Source organism: Mesoplodon bidens (genome assembly GCF_964165515.1).
Source record: "Mesoplodon bidens genome assembly, chromosome: 8".
NCBI lineage: Eukaryota > Metazoa > Chordata > Mammalia > Artiodactyla > Ziphiidae > Mesoplodon > Mesoplodon bidens.
Window position 1 is genome coordinate 99,842,798 of NC_138165.1, and position 16,470 is coordinate 99,859,267.

At 42.0% G+C, this 16,470-nt stretch overlaps 1 protein-coding gene across 1 annotated transcript; it reads right to left on the reverse strand.

Annotated features, from left to right (window-relative positions):
- Positions 1-3,188: 3,188 nt before the first annotated feature.
- Positions 3,189-16,223, reverse strand: FAM124B (family with sequence similarity 124 member B; the record flags this gene model as incomplete). The annotated part of the gene is made up of 2 exons (XM_081242163.1): positions 3,189-3,905; positions 15,489-16,223. The coding sequence occupies 2 exons, from the start codon at positions 16,221-16,223 to the stop codon at positions 3,252-3,254; spliced, it is 1,389 nt and encodes a 462-aa protein (XP_081098289.1). The 3' UTR covers positions 3,189-3,251.
- Between the last annotated feature and the right edge of the window lie 247 nt (positions 16,224-16,470).

Consider the following 16,470-nt stretch of genomic DNA (forward strand, 5'->3'; position numbering starts at 1 on the left):
ATAAAAGAAACTAGCATCCAAAACCCCAGCAAGATGGTTCTTTGGGACACCTGTCCACCATCATCTCAGTCTGCTGGCTTTCTGAATAAAGTCGCTATTCTTTGCCCCAACAACTCGTCTCTCAATTTCTTGGCCTTTCATGAAGTGAGCAGTGCAAGCTTGGACTTGGTAACACCATCAGAGCTGAGGGAAGATGGGGTATAGCTGAGGCACCTGTGCCACTTCCCTTTGTAAATCAAGGTGTGTCCCTCTCCTTCCCTCTCAGCCTGCAAATCCCCTGCTCTACTTCCACTAAGAGACAAACACATTTGCAAGTTTCTAAATGTTACCATTTCTATTAATGCTTAGCAGTATCCAAATAATGCTTGCAAAAAATGTGAACTACTATTAAGGTTAAAAATAGCCAAACAACCATAATGTAATTTAGTTTTAATATACCTATAAAAATATTAAATTATCTGATCATCAGGAGTCACTTGTGATACATTTTACATTTCAAAAAATACAGTATAGGGCTTCCCTGGTGGTAGAGTGGTTGAGAATCCACCTGTCAGTGCAGGGGACACGGGTTCAATCCCTGGTCTGGGAAGATCCCGCATGCCACTGAGCAGCTAAGCCCAGGCGCCACAACTACTGAGCCTGTGCTCTAGAGCCCACGAGCCACAACTACTGAGTCCACGTGCCACAACTACTGAAGCCTGCATGCCTAAAACCCGTGCTTCACAACAAGAGAAGCCACCACAATGAGAAGCCCGTGAACCACAACGAAGAGTATACCCTGCTCACTGCAACCAGAGAAATGCCCACACACAGCTATGAAGACCCAACGCAGCCAGAAACAATAAATAAATAGAATAATAGAATAAAGAAATTTTTAAAAATACAGTTTAAGTAAAGAGTCTGGATAATTTGATAATTTGGATCAAACTAGTTCATAAGTTTGTCCCTGTTACATATAAAATCTCTTTAGAACTTTAGGATATATTTGATCCTTTCTATCCGTAATTTTCCTCCTAGCTGTGTAAACATAAATGACACACATAGTAAAAATCTTAGAGAGTTGGATTTCTTTTTTTTAATTGTAGCGTTGCTTTCACTAAAAGTTGCTCCAAAAAAAATCCTTTGTTGTTAAGACATTTAAAAAATGTGGGTCTGAAGGACCATTTGTGATTATAATATCTTACATATTTACAGTGTTTAACAGTATCCAAATGCTTTCATATGCATAATCTTGATTTTCCTAACAACCTTGGTACAGAAGATAAGGCAACAGAAGATAAAAGAGTTTAAGGTCACATATAAATAGTAAATTTTAAACTGAGACCAAAATCTGGGCCGCTCTCACATAGCCCACTGGCATTTCCATCCCATCATGCTGTAAATTGGATTCCTATAGTGAGTAGGAGGATACAATAGAGTACATTTTAAGAGTAGAGTCTTATTTTACAAGTCAATTTTGTATGTTACTCATTCAAATTCCTCAATATTCTTTATGCTTTCCATGTACTTATATTCTTACCTATGTATTATGTTAAAGGAATTAGATAACCTCAAAAAAGTCAGAAAGAAACTTCAAAACTGCCTGCTGTGCTTTTCAAAGCAGCTCAATAGTTCAACTTAAATAAGACTTTCATTTTTTAAAAACTCTTATTATAGACAAGCATACCAAAAGTAAGTTCTTCATTCCACATTCTAAGATCTAACTTTAAACTGAGGGAAAGAAAGAAAATGGGGATAAGAATATACTGAAAGTATAAGGACAAAAATCCATTTAGAAGTCTTGTCTTTGTCCATTTGCAGCTGTCTCCCATTTCTATTCTTTTAGGGGGACAGAGCACACAAACTCAGTCCAGTCTCGCTGCCATGAGATTCATGCTTAAGCCTGAACTCATCCTTCTCTCCAATTAGGTATACTCAGTAGAGGGGTCTCCAAAAGATCCAGCTAAATCAGCACTTATAGTCACATAACATCTGTTCTGGAAAATGGAGTTCTTGGAGTCAAATAACCTTATAAATTAACTGAAACACACAGACCTCAGATTTTTAAAAAATGTGTGTATAGACCCAACCAAATAATACATCATATGAGCAACCAAGAATTTGTCCATTATGATTATAATTGCAATTCATAATATGCCCAATCTCCATCCACAGCTTGTGAATTCTTACCACAGCCTGTGCGGCAAGTGTGGTAATCAGCTGTGGAAAAGTTTCCCAGAGAAATAAGTTTGAACTTCTACCTGTTCTTAAGAAATGATAGAATGGATTTGTGATACAGTGGAACCATAAATAAGTTTTGGGTTTGATGGCCACAGAATGTATGTGTACCATATACCAATGTCTTATTCAAAGGTAGGTATTTGTACACTGTGTTGCACGAATGGATGTATAAATGAATGAATAAATGAATGAGTACTGCAAAGGAATTCAGGAATTTGAACATGGCCAAAAAAACCCAAGTCCGGCTCCAGTGACCCAACCAATGCAATCTTCCTGCCACACTCAGTGGAGATCTCGAATCATCCAATCACATTCCACTCCTCTCTGCTTAATTATATGAACCACGGGCCCCACTGGGGTAGTGCGGAAACAAAAAAGAAATGAAGGAGCCGGAAAACCCTAGAGCCTAGCTTTCATTTTTAACTAGATTTTTTTGGTTTCCAGGGTTGCTGCTCATTAAACAGGAGAAAAAGAGAAATGTTTGTAATGTTCAAAACACTTTGCATGTTAATTCATTCCAGATGCAAACAACTTTAAAGGCAAGAGTCACTAGAGGTGAATGGTGAACAGGGTCTAGTTACCAAATGAGGTCACATAAAAATTAAAAAACACTAAAGAATAAATAGTCCATGCTGCCCAGCGGGATGAGCAATGCAACGCAAGTAAAAATTAAAACCAAATTACAGACTCTAATCAGCATTGCATAACACATCTGACTTATTTGCATATACTGCAATTATCCTGATAGGTACTGAACTCAACACACCCAGCTGTGTTAGTGTGTCTCCAAGGACGTGAGGCATTGGGCGTTTTCCCTGTGCGTTGGCTGTGTTCCCTTATGACCATGACGGCAAACCACTCACCAGCACTGCTAGACTTTGAACATTTGAAATAAAAGTGATACAGATCTGTGCATGGCTAGCATATAGAGCCCCTCAGATGAACAAGAAACAGGCTGATTCTGGGTCAGTGCTCCATTTCTAGAACATTCTATTTGATTTTGTGTTTTAGAAAACCACAGTTGTTTTATGCTATATAAAGAATTCTTCTTCTGCTTCTTTTTCTTCACCCTGGACTGGCAGAGGAAGGGGACATTTTGAGATTATCGTCCTGGAACAAAGGTCCCGTTGGCCAGCAAGTGACAGAGGATGAACGCTTTCCTTAAAGATTCCGTTGTTTTTGGAAGCAGCTGCCCCTAAGGAAGAGGTTAGCAAGCAGGATGGTGGCTGGTGGGTCCAAAGATCCCTTGGAAATCTGCTCAGAAAAGATTGCCTGGGTCCAGAGCTGACCACGGTGAATCCTGTGTCAACATTCGTCTCTGCCTCTTGCTTCTCAAAGCTGTTTTCCCGTCTGAGGACCTTTATTCTGGCCCCGGGTTCGAGGTGGAGAGAAGGCAGAGGCAGCTGGGAGTCCGTAGCTGGGCAGCTGGGCTGGGCTGAGCTGCCAGGGCTTTTCCACGAAGTGCCACTAGCACTGTCTGACACTGTCCGCCCACCAGGCTCAGGCCGCTCCACAGACCCCACCTTGAACCTCCTGCCCCGGCTCCTTCGGCTTCTCGGCTCTAGGGTCCTAATCGCAGAGACAGGGGTCAGCCTGGAGCCCTGGGGGAGCGTGTCAGGTCCCGAGGTGTTATTCAGAAAGGCAAGCTCACCATTCCTAACACCAAGTCCTGGATTCAACTGGACCTATGGGACAAGGACAAGAGGAACAGGTGTAACAGATGTTTTCCATTAACTAAGTGTCAAGAACAGACTACGTCCTATTCAGCCTTCTGCCATTCTGTGCCCATAGCAGACTTTCAATAAAGTCAGTTGAATTGAATAAAAGTGACAAGTACAGGGGCTTCCCAGGTGGCACAGTGGTTGAGAGTCTGCCTGCCGATGCAGAGGACACGGGTTCGTGCCCTGGTCCGGGAAGATCCCACATGCCGCGGAGCGGCTAGGCCCGTGAGCCATGGCCGCTGAGCCTGCGCGTCCGGAGCCTGTGCTCCGCAACGGGAGAGGCCACAACAGTGAGAGGCCCGCGTACCACAAAAAAAAAAAAAAAAAAGTGACAAGTACAATCCTTCAAAGGGATGAGCTGCCACCTTTGCCTCCTGGAAGGTCATTTGACATTATATTCTACTTTTCGGTTTGTTTTTTTTTTTTTTTTTTGATCCAATGAAGTCTTTTTCTTCTGGAAATGGAAACCGGCATGGCTAGTTCCATATTCAGAAATCGTTCAGGGTTGATATTAGACTATCCAATCTAGAGGAGCCTCCTTGTCATTAACTTTTACTTGAGCTCTGGTAGAATTTTACAAGACTGACCTTTCTCCTTTACATATGAAGACTTCTTCCCCTTAACCTTCTATGTCAACACGTTCTTCTGGATTTTCTCCTTCTTTTCCATCCACCCTGTCTCAGGGTCCACTGAAGGAGCCTCCTCCCCTGTTAATTTGTGACAGGAGGTAGTTCTTCAGTGCTAAGCGGGCCATCTTCTTTTTTCATTTTACACACTCTCCCAGCCAACCTCGTTGAATCCCCTGCCTTCAATTATTATCTAAATGAGGAAGGCTTCTGAAAGTCTAATTATAGTTCAGATCTGTCTCTTAAGCTTCATAACTACCTATCCAACTGTCTTCCAGGCACAAGGTCCTAAAAGTCAATGCGTCCCAAATTGAACTCATCCCCCTCCTCACCCTAAATCTGTTCTGCTTACTCTTTTCCCTGTCTTAGAACCTGGCATCGTTTGCCCCACATTCACCAAGCGAAAGCATCATTTTCCCTTCTCTATCCCTCCTGTAACGCATTCCCATGGACTCTTTCTCCCAAAGATCTCTCAGATCTTCCTGTCTCTCCATATCCACTGCCATTAACCCTAGGCAGGTCATCATCTCTAGTCTGAATTACTGCAACAGCCATCTGAAGGGACACCCCATGGATGCCCTTGCCTCCCTCTAATCCATTCTCCACTCCACTACCAGAGGAGCTTTGAAAACAGTTTTGATCCTGTCACCGTCCTACTTCAAGTGGCTTCCTACTCTTCTTAAGAAAAAACCTAAGCCCTTTAGTATGGGCTCCCACGCCCTTCACAGTATGTCCCTTCTTACTCCAGCCTAATTCGCCACCTCTTCCACTTGCCAAAATTGAAATTTCTTCAATTCTTTGGACATTATTTGCTCTTTCTTAATTCCAGTGTTTGTGTATATTATTTCCTTTGTCTGGGATATGTCACCTCTGACCCTTCATACCTGTTGTTAACTCCAAGCTTACACATCATTTCCTCTTAGAGGCCTTCTCCATGTCACCAAGTCTGAGTTAGGTACCCCTAAATATTGGCTCTGCCACTAATTAGTTGTGAGACTTTAGACAAGTTACCTAATTTTTCTGTGCCTCAGTTTCCTCATCTATAAAAGGAGATCATAATAAGTACCAATGTCAAAGAGTTATTGAGAAGATTAAATGACAACAGGGCCTGGAAATAGTAGTGCTAAACGTAAGTTGGCTATTATCATCATCACAAATATTATTACTAGCTGTCCTGGCAGCCTGTACTTTCCATATCATAGTAGTTACCACACTAGTTTGCACCTGTTTGCTCACTTCTCTATATCTTCTTCTAGACTCTGCCAGCTGGAAGTGCCGGGATTGTATACACCTTCTTCATCATTGTATCTCCAGTACCTAGCACAATGCCTAACACGTGGTAAGTAATCACTAGATGTCTGTTGCATAAATAAATAAAGCTTAATGCCTAACAAACTATAAATTATTTGCATAGAGAAATGTATGGCCCCTAATTATTAGCCATTAGGTAAATACAAAGTCTTACTAAGAAACTGCCAAAGGACATTCATCCTGTGGATGGCCATTTCTGCAGTCTTTTTTAAGAGAGAGAATATCAACTTTTCCTTTTTTAAGAGAAGTCCTTAGACGATATGACAGAAGAAAGCACAAGATTATTAATGTAGAAATGCAGGTGTGTGCAGTTGGAGTGAAGAATTTCCAGGAGAAACATAATGCCAAGTGGTTGAGATAAATCTCTTGAGAGAGAATAAAGCTCCTCTTGCCAAAAAAAGCAATTGAAATGCATTTGTAGTAATTCTGATCATTTAGAGCCCATCTTTCTAAGAAATATTTATAAAATGTTATAAATTGAGAGGTAGGTGTTTTCTAGTTTCAGGGAACATTAGTAATTATCTTGATGAACAGGCAGATCATTTGTCATTCATTTGGCTCTAAACACTTGAGAAATAAGAGTATATACATCACTGAAACATGATTAAGCTGTTAAGGGGCAGACTGACATCATGAAGGGAAAATAATATTGTCTTTTGCTAAAAGTGATTCCAAGAGATAGCAAAAGAGGATTTCTCCTACATTGAAAGAAAAAAGATTGCATGGGAACAAATTATATAGATAATAAGAAACCCCAAAACAATGCCAAACTTGCTTACTTAAGAGTTGAGTCGTCTCTCCCAATTAACTGATCTTCTGAAAGGTGCTTATTTTAATTTATTAACCAAAACCAATGATGTTAACCCGCCACCCTATAGCAGCAGCAACCTTCTGAGCCATACTTACAAGGATTCCTTCAGGGCAGCATAAAGCAAAGTATTGAGTGAGAGCAGGCGTGTAGGGTTGGAAGTGTGTATGTGTGTGTGTGTGTGTGTGTGTGTGTCTGTGTGTCTGTGTGTGTGTCTGTGTGGAGTATGAAGAATGGGGAGGAAATGAGGAGAGGAACAAAGTGGGAGGAATAGAGTCTGAATGAGTGCCTCTGACAGACTCAGAAATGAGAAAGGAACCCAGAAATGCTACAGAAGAAGCAAATGAATTACTCACTTCACGAGAGACTATCTTCTTTTATTTTAAATGGCTAATAAAGAACATCAAGATGATCTTAGCTAAAGGTCTGTTGATAAAATGAAGAGAAATATATGTTTGCTTCTGCCAAACTAGCTTCTGGAATATTTACTTTTCTGAAGAGAAACTTATTTCCTGACAACAGGCAGTTAATCAATCAACAAATGGTTCAGAAGCAGCTGTCTGTCTGGTACTCTACCAGACATAAACATTTACAATAAAATACTGAAAAGAGATGGCGAGTCATGAAGTCCGAAATTATATGGTACAAGAATGAGGAAATCTATAATCAGTTGTGTGTTACAAAGTTTCAGTGTAAAATGTTCTAGTTAAGAATGCACTTATAGCAGATTTCACAGAGGAGGTGGTGATTGCACAGGGTCTTAAAGGATAGACAAGTGAAGAGGAAGAGAAAGACATCTCTGGACAAGGAACAGCTCAGGCCATATATAAAGGCAGGTATCCATAAAATGGAATATTATTCAGCCCGTAAAAGAAGGAAATTCTAACACATGCTACAACATAGATGAACCTTGAAAATATTATGCTGAGTGAAGTAAGTCAGACCCAGAAGGACAAACATTGTATGATACCAGTTATATGAGGTCCTTAGAATAGGCAAATTTATAGGGACAGAAATTAGAGGTTACCAGGGACAGGGGTGCGGGGAAGTTGTGGAGTTATTGTTTAATGGGTACAGAGTTTCTGTTTGGGGTCATGAAAATGTTCTGGAAATAGATAGTGATGATGATGAAGTACAGTGTAAATGTACTATTAAGTACCACTAGACACTGAATTCTACACTCAAAATGGTTAAAGTGATACATTTTTATGTTATGTATATTTTACGACAAAAAAATACATGGCTGCGGGAGTGCGCCTAGAGGTCTGGAAAGAAGGTTGGAAAAAACAGAGAAGGAGGAAGCAAAGGAAGCATTCGGGGGGGCCTGATTATGAAGAGCCTTGAAATTCGGACAAGTGAGTTTTAATTTTATTTGATAATTTTGCTATTGAGCTGACAAGGAACATAAATCCAGCCATCATTTAAAAATGTATTCAACACTCCTGTGCAGGATAAAGCAGGTGCCTGGAGCCAGAGTGAAGAGTTAGAATGTTGTAATAACAATGCACATTGAAGTTAGGTGGGTTTAAGGCAGGAAAGAGAAAAAAAGAAATGGCTCCAAAGGAAAACTTGAACAGTTTGGGGGGAGGGGTGCTGTCTGAATGTGGGTCTTCCAAAAAGAGAGGCTTAAAAAACGACCTATTTGAAAAACGTATGCAAATGGGAGGGTGACCAGAGCTGGAGAAATTGGGGGCAGGGTTGCAGAAGACTACTTTGGTTTTGTTTGGACTGAATCTGAGATGAGGAGATGTTATGTTTAAATGATCTTACAGGGAGTTGAAAAAGCCAAAAGCTCAAGAGATAGAGGAGATGAAAATACAGGAGTAAGTTGAACAAAGAGGACAACTAAATGCCCAGGATGGGCTTTATTTCTTAATCTTAGGGAGACCTTAAACTTAGGACAGTGGTTCTCAACTGGGGGAAATTTCACCCACCCCCCAGAGGGCATTTGTCTGGAGACATTTCCTGTTGTCACAACTGCAGGGAAGCGGAGTCGGTGCTGGCATCTCACGGTAGCAATGAGGATGCACTAGATATCCTCTAATGCGTAAGACATCTCCCCCACGGCAAAGAATTATCTAGTCCAAAATGTCAATAGTGCCGAGGTTGAGGAAACCTGATTTAGGGGCAAAAAGAGCTGAAACTTTGAAAAAAATGTCCAAGTGATAGAGAGATAGGATAAATCCTTTAATTAGAAGATCCAAGTTATGGAAGCTCACAGAGGAGAAACTTTCAAGCAAGGGGTGGTCAGCATTTGCCAATACTGTTGACCCTGAGCTCAGGCACTGGTGGCCTTAGAGAGAGCAACAACTCTTCTAGCATCTGTATGAGAGGTGAGGACACAGGGCAAACAGCAGCCGCCAAGACTGGAGAGACATACGAATGAATACGGGGAGTCATGGCTTCCCGGAAAAGAGGATCAGAAGTGGAAACCACTGCAGGAACCAGGACGAGGCGAGGAAAACCTGAACTGTAATTGGCAAATAGCTGGAGGCTTAGTGTGGACAACTCTGAAAGTTAAAAACTCCAGGGGACCCAGTCCCAGGGGAGCCCCTCCAATTTTGTGAGATTCACCTCCAGGAGCATGACTAGACTCTCACAATAAATATCAGAGAAAAATCCCCTTGTGCTTCTGGAAAGAGAAGGAGAAAAGGAACCTTTTTTTTTTAATTGAAGTATAGTTGACTTACAATGTTGTGTTAGTTTCTGGTGTACAGCAAAGTGATTCAGGTCTTTTTCAGATTCTTTTCCATTATACTTTATAACAAGATATTGAATATAGTTCCCTGTGCTATACAATACGTCCTTGTTGTTTATCTATTTTATATATAGTAGTTTGTATCTGCTAATCCTAAACCCCTAATTTATCCCTCTCCCCTCATTTTCCCCTTTGGTAACCGTAAGTTCTTCTGTGTCTGTGAGTCTGTTTCTGTTTTGTAAGTAAGTTCGTATGTATCATTTTTTTTAGATTCCACATATAAAGTAATGTCATATGATATCTGTCTTTCTCTGACTTAACTTCACTTAGTATGATAATCTCTAGGTGAAAGGGGACCATTTTTAAATACTCCAGAGCACTCCGTTCTTAAAAGGCCTTCTCTCAGGGGAAACTAGTTAACCAGAGTCTAACATGCTGGTGTATAATCAGAGCCTAACTGACCTTAGTGAAGAGAAATACCCAACTCCAGCTTTCTCTAGCCTTCCATGTGAGAGAAGGGAAGTACTCAACTCCAGCCCACTCTAGCCATTCTCGCCCACCTAAGCAAGGAGGAAAAAAATAATTAAACACTTGCAAAATTCACAGTTCAAGGCATAGACTCACTAAGATGGAGACCTAATTATAGAATACTTCCCCTCCCCCAACTCCTTACTACCACATTAATAAAGGCTTATTTGCAGCAGTTCCTATACCTGCTACATAATGCCTGGCTATCAAGAAAAATTTACAAGGCATTACAAAAGGTAAAAAACAACCTAAGTGTCCATCATCAGATGAATGGATAAAGAAGATGTGGCACATATATACAATGGAATATTACTCAGCCATAAAAAGAAATGAAACTGAGCTATTTGTAATGAGGTGGATAGACCTAGAGTTTGTCATACAGAATGAAGTAAGTCAGAAAGAGAAAGACAAATACCGTATGCTCACACATATATATGGAATTTAAGAAAAAAAATGTCATGAAGAACCTAGGGGTAAAACAGGAATAAAGACACAGACCTACTTGAGAATGGACTTGAGGATATGGGGAGGGGGAAGGGTAAGCTGAGACAAAGCGAAAGAGAGGCATGGACATATATACAGTACCAAATGTAAGGTAGATAGATAGTGGGAAGTAGCCGCATAGCACAGGGAGATCAGCTCGGTGCTTTGTGACCGCCTGGAGGGGTGGGATAGGGAGGGTGGGAGGCAGGGAGACGCAAGAGGGAAGGGATGTGGGAACAGAGGTATATGTATGACTGATTCACCTTGTTATAAAGCAGAAACTAAAAAAAAAAAAATTTACAAGGTATTACAAAAGGTAAAAAGCACAATTTGAAGAGACAAAGCAAGTATCAGAAGCAGACATGGCAGGGATGTTGTAATTATCAGACCTGTAATTTAAAACAACTCTGATTAATATGCTAAGGACTCTAATGGATAAAGTAAATGGCATGCAAGAACAGATGGCAATGTGAAAAGAGAGATGGAAATCCTAAAGAAGAACCAAAAAGATAAAAAACAACAACAACAACACTGTAACAGAAATAAAGAATGCTTTTGATGGGCTTATTTGCAGACTGAACACAGCTGAGGAAAGAATCTCTGAGCTAGAGGACATATCAATAGAATCCTTGAAAGAGAAAAGCAGAGAGAAAAAAAAAGCCTGAAAAAAAAAAAAAAAAAACAGAACAAACTATCTAAAGACTATGGGACAACTAAAAAAGGAGTGGTAGACAAATAATGGGAGTACCAGAAGACGAGAAAGAAAATGGAATAGAATAAATGTTTGAAACAATAATGACTGAGAATTTCCCCAAATTTATGTCAGACACCAAACCACAGATGCATCCACTAAGGACTGAGACAGCAGAATGAAAACTGCCAAGTAGCGAATAGGGTAGCTCAAGGTATGCATTTAATAAACACTTGGTGGATGAATAAACATTTGACATACCTGCTTATGTATTCAGACATTCATTCATTTACTGAGCATCTACTAGGTACCCTAATATCAATCTCATCAAAAATACACATCCTAGGCTCTAAGAAGCATCAGACAGTTTGCGCTGACAGGAGGTTATGTGGGAAAAGACATGGAGAGACAGCTAGCAGCCTTCTTACACAGACAATGATTGTGCTACAGGTTCTACTTTACAAAGCACCTCCATGTATACTCTCCTTTTTGATCCTCATAATGTGAATTGTACATGTCAGTACCATTCAGTGGCTCTGTCAGTGACTGCTGATTACAGTCAGAATAAGATAGAAGCTACTTGGCAAAGCTTTTGCTCATTCACACAAGAATGGATTTGCCTACCATGTGCCAGATGCCATTCTAGGTACTGGGAGTATAAGAGTGGACTGAATACATAAACAGCTCATGCAGCTCAATATTAAAGAAACAACACCCCAATCCAAAAATGGACAGAAGACCTAAACAGACATTTCCCCAAAGAAGATATACAGATGGCCAAGAAGCACATGAAAACCTGCTCAACATCACTAATTATTAGAGAAATGCAAATCAAAACTACAATGAGGCATCACCTCACACCGATTAGAATGGGCATCATCAGAAAATCTACAAACAATAAATGCTGGAGAGGGTGTGGAGAAAAGGGAAACCTCTTGCACTGTTGGTGGGAATGTAAATTGATACAGCCACTATGGAGAACAGTATGGAGGTTCCTTAAAAAACTAAAAATAAAATTACCATAGGACACAGCAATCCCACTACTGGGCATATACCCAGAGAAAACCATAATTCAAAAAGACACATGCACCCCAATGGTCACTGCAGCACTATTTACAATAGCCAGGACATGGAAGCAACTTAAATGTCCATCGACAGACGAATGGATAAAGAAGATGTGGTACATATATACAATGGAATTTTACTCAACCATAAAAAGGAACGAAATTGGGTCATTTGTTGAGACGTGGATGAATCTAGAGACTGTCATACAGAGTGAAGTAAGTCAGAAAGAGAAAAACAAATATCGTTTATTAACGCATGTATGTAGAACCTAGAAAACTGGTACAGATGAACTGGTTTGCAGGGCAGAAGTTGAGACACAGATGTAGAGAACAAACGTATGGTTACAAAGGGGGAAAAGCCACAGGGGGTGGGGGTGGGGGTGTGATGAATTGGGAGATTAGGATTGACATGTATACACTGATGTGTATAAAACTGATGACTAATAAGAACCAACTGTATAAAAAAGTAAATAAAATAAAATTTAAAAATTAAAAAAAAAAGAGTGGACCGAAAAAGGTCCCTGTCCTCGTGGTGCTTACCTCCAGTGGCTGACCACGTGCCTGATGATGTGGCCCCTGCCCAACTGCCCATCCTCCTACCCCCGACTCCCTCCCTTCTCTCCAGCCACATGGAACCACAGGCGCTTTTCTGAACATGCCTGCTAAGGAAATGCTATTCCACACATTGTCACCCATCATCTCCTCTGTTTGGAACACTTTCCTCCCTTCCCCATCTAGCTACTTCCTTCTGGGCCATCCAGCTCAGCCAGGCCCAGACATCACCTCTCAGGGAAGCTTTGCCCATCACCCTCATTGGATGCTAGCATCCCCCCCTTTCCCCCCCCACCTCACACACATGTCCATCCTGGAGGGGTTACACATGTGGAAGTTAACTTGTGATTATTAAAGCTCTCCCTTAAATAGATATTCGTTTCTTTCGCTGGTGGACATTAGTCATTTTTGCCACCCAGCATCTGTCCCCTCACTGATCTTCCTTGGGGACCCTTGTCCCCCGCCTCCATGAGTGCCAAGAGAGTCTGAGTCCACAAAAAATCTCGGGATGCAGGGTAGTAGAGCCTTTGCCTCAGAACTAAGCTAATCCACCTAATCCCATTCCCCGGAATGCAATGATTGATTTAGAGAAGAGAATCGGATCCAAGTTGGTCTGAATGACGTGAAGTCCAGAAGTTTTGTTGGACCACTGTAGGGTGAGGAACTCAAAAAGTTAGTCCTCAGAGCTGCTGGCAGCCAGCTGGTGACCACAAGGGCCTGTCTGAGGAAATGGCAGAGCTGGGAGTCGGTTCCTAAGCCTCAAGACTCAGGCTACTTACTTACAAAAGCCAGTTCATTTGCCCCCACTATCCTCTCTGCCCCCAAGGAAGTTTGTGCTGGGTTTTCTATCCGGAAAAATTCACCCCATTATAGGAGTGAAGTAGCTACAAGGTATTATCTTTTATAGTGTATTATAGCCAAGCCTGTGTATATGCTTTCTTCAGGGACTTTTATATGACACCAGAAACAGAAGTTTCCAGAAGATAATTGCCCATTTTGTTGGCAAAAGCCTAAACTCATTGACGTCTTTATCCAAAAATCTATTCTTCACTCCCCAAATTTCATTTAACTTTCCAAAGGAACTAAGTTGTATAAGCCGTGGTTCAGAAGTTAAAATGTCAGTTAGCCTTTGAAACAGAAACGTGCCCCCTGCTGCACACACATATTAAATTTTTGCTTGACAGTGAGGTTTAGATTCTGGAGATTAACTAAGGCTGAAGGAAAAACTTTAGATGCCTTGGAAATGAGTGAGTTATGTAACAGGCAGCTAACAGAAACAGTGCCTGTCCACCTTATGTGAATGAGAAGGTAAATAATTTAGAGATCATTACATACACTATCAATATGACTCATTTTATTAATAACTCAAAGCTGATGACAACAAAATTAATCAAAAGGAAAGATAATTCATCTTCTAGCCTGTTTTTACTTTATCCAATAGGCCTTAAAAGGGTTTCTGACCATTTCTCAAGGACAGAAATTTTGCTGTGAATATCACGTACACCTCCCTGCCTGCACACACTTCACACATACACATGCACACAGCACTGGACTGCAGTGGTTAGCTGCCTGGCTTTGGAGCCAGGTAAACACTTCCTCTTGTGTCTTGGGCAAGTAACTATTCCCTCTACCCCTCAATTTTCCCTTCTGCAAAACTTCCTATGTTGTAAGAAGGACTAAATAAAACAATCAATGTGAAATGCATACTCTAGGGCATAATATGAACAATAACAGCTAAAATTGCATTCCAGGCACTATCTTAAGCACTTTATAAATGTCAGGTCATTTCGCATAGATAACAACCTGTACTCTAGGAAGTTGCTAATATTACCCTCATTGTGCTGATGAAGAACCCAAGACTCAAAAATCACACAGCTAGGGGCTTCCCTGGTGGTGCAGTGGTTGAGAGTCTGTCTGCCGATGCAGGGGACACGGGTTCGTGCCCCGGTCCGGGAAGATCCCACATGCCGCGGAGCGGCTGGGCCCGTGAGCCATGGCCGCTGAGCCTGCGCGTCCGGAGCCTGTGCTCCACAACGGGAGAGCCCACAACAGTGAGAAGCCCGCATACCGCAAAAAAAAAAAAAAAATCACACAGCTACTAAACAGCAAGGTTCAACTGTCACGTAATCCTTCATAAGAAATGACACATGGTAGCTATCACGATTGTGTTTGCTTTCAATAGGATGCCTACAGAAGAAGGCTTTAATTTTAAGATTTTATTTTGAAGGGTTCTAACTACATAACTTTATTTGGGGTAAAATTTGACAGTGATGCAAGATGCTTAAAAATTAAGTCAATAGGATGGCATACTTAACATCCCCAACCATAATTACAGCTTCAGCTTCCTTAGGTCCAGATGGAAAGAACTAATGATATCTCTGGACCCAAAGAGCAGGCAAAGTATTTGTGTATAGTTGAGGAGCATGATTAAAGGAAAATCTGAGACGTAGGGTGTTGCCAGATTCTACTGCAAACTACTTGTGCAAGTTACCAGCTCACAGAATCTGGACTTCCTTATCTGTCAGATGAAGGGATTTTATTAAATCAGTGCCTCTCAACCACGTTACAAGCTACATATTAGAATCATCCAAGGAGTTTTTCAAAAATTTACCCAAGCCAGTGTGCCCCCAAAGATTCTAATCGAACTGACCTGGGGTGCAGCCATGGCATGGGAATGTTTGAGACCTCCCCAGAGATTTTGGTGAACCAAAATTAAATCATCTCTTGGATGTCAAATCGCACAGTTCCATGTGCATCTAAAGATCATAGAGACCAAACAGAAATACCTGAAGTAGAATCTTGTTGCCATCGTAGTCCTGTGTTTGCCACCGGGTATGGCTGATGGGGACACACGGATGGGGTAGAAGAGGCACTAACTGGCCAATCTCTTGAACCTTGAACTGCAACACTGAAGCCTCTTTGGGGTCCACCGACACTCCAGGGGGCAGCTGCTTCAGGGAGAGCTGCAGGGCAAAGCTCTCAGTGTAGTAGAGCGTGAAGAAACAGAAGCTGCTCTTCTGCAAGGTGGCTTCCCTCTGCAGGATCATCTCATACAGCCTGATGGCATCCTCGTAGTTATCAAAACTGCAGTAGAGCGTCACTCTCAGGATCTCGGTGCCACAGTGCACCTGCCTCACACCCCAGACGGGCATCTGGTTGTCCAGACTATAGAATTCCTGATTGGCAAGAATATAGGGGCACGGTCTTCCCTGCGCATTCTGGGTGGGGTAGCACTGCCACGGCCAATGCTGTAGGGAGTCAAGGATGCGGAACAGCCGCTCCTCTCCGAGGCTTTCATGCAGGAAGAGCAGAACAGACATCCCCGGGAAGCGGGACTGCTTGGAATGGCATTTGTCATAGTATTTCACAGGACTGACCCTCTCAGACACCAGAAAGACACGGACCTCTGGGCAAATGCAGTTCAGGAGCTGGTCCAGGGTTTGCTGCAGAAGCGAGCCGTGCCCGGAGTTGGCCAGGAGGTGGACAGTCATGGCCAGAGGCTCCCGTGTCTCATCCATCATGGATCCCGAGGATGACAAAGGATGCAAGCGAGCAGGGCCCACTGGTCCAGCTTCTGAAATGAATGGAGGGGTTCCCACGTGCAGCCTTCAGCCCAAGAGGAAGCCTTCAGGACTTCAGAGCCAAGCTCTTACCCCGTGCTGCTGGTCGCCGCTGGCCACACTGTGAGAGAATCCCTGCAAATCAGGCACAACAGCTTCCAGGACACACCACAGCGGCAGGGTCGATGTCACCCAGCCGGTGCATAAT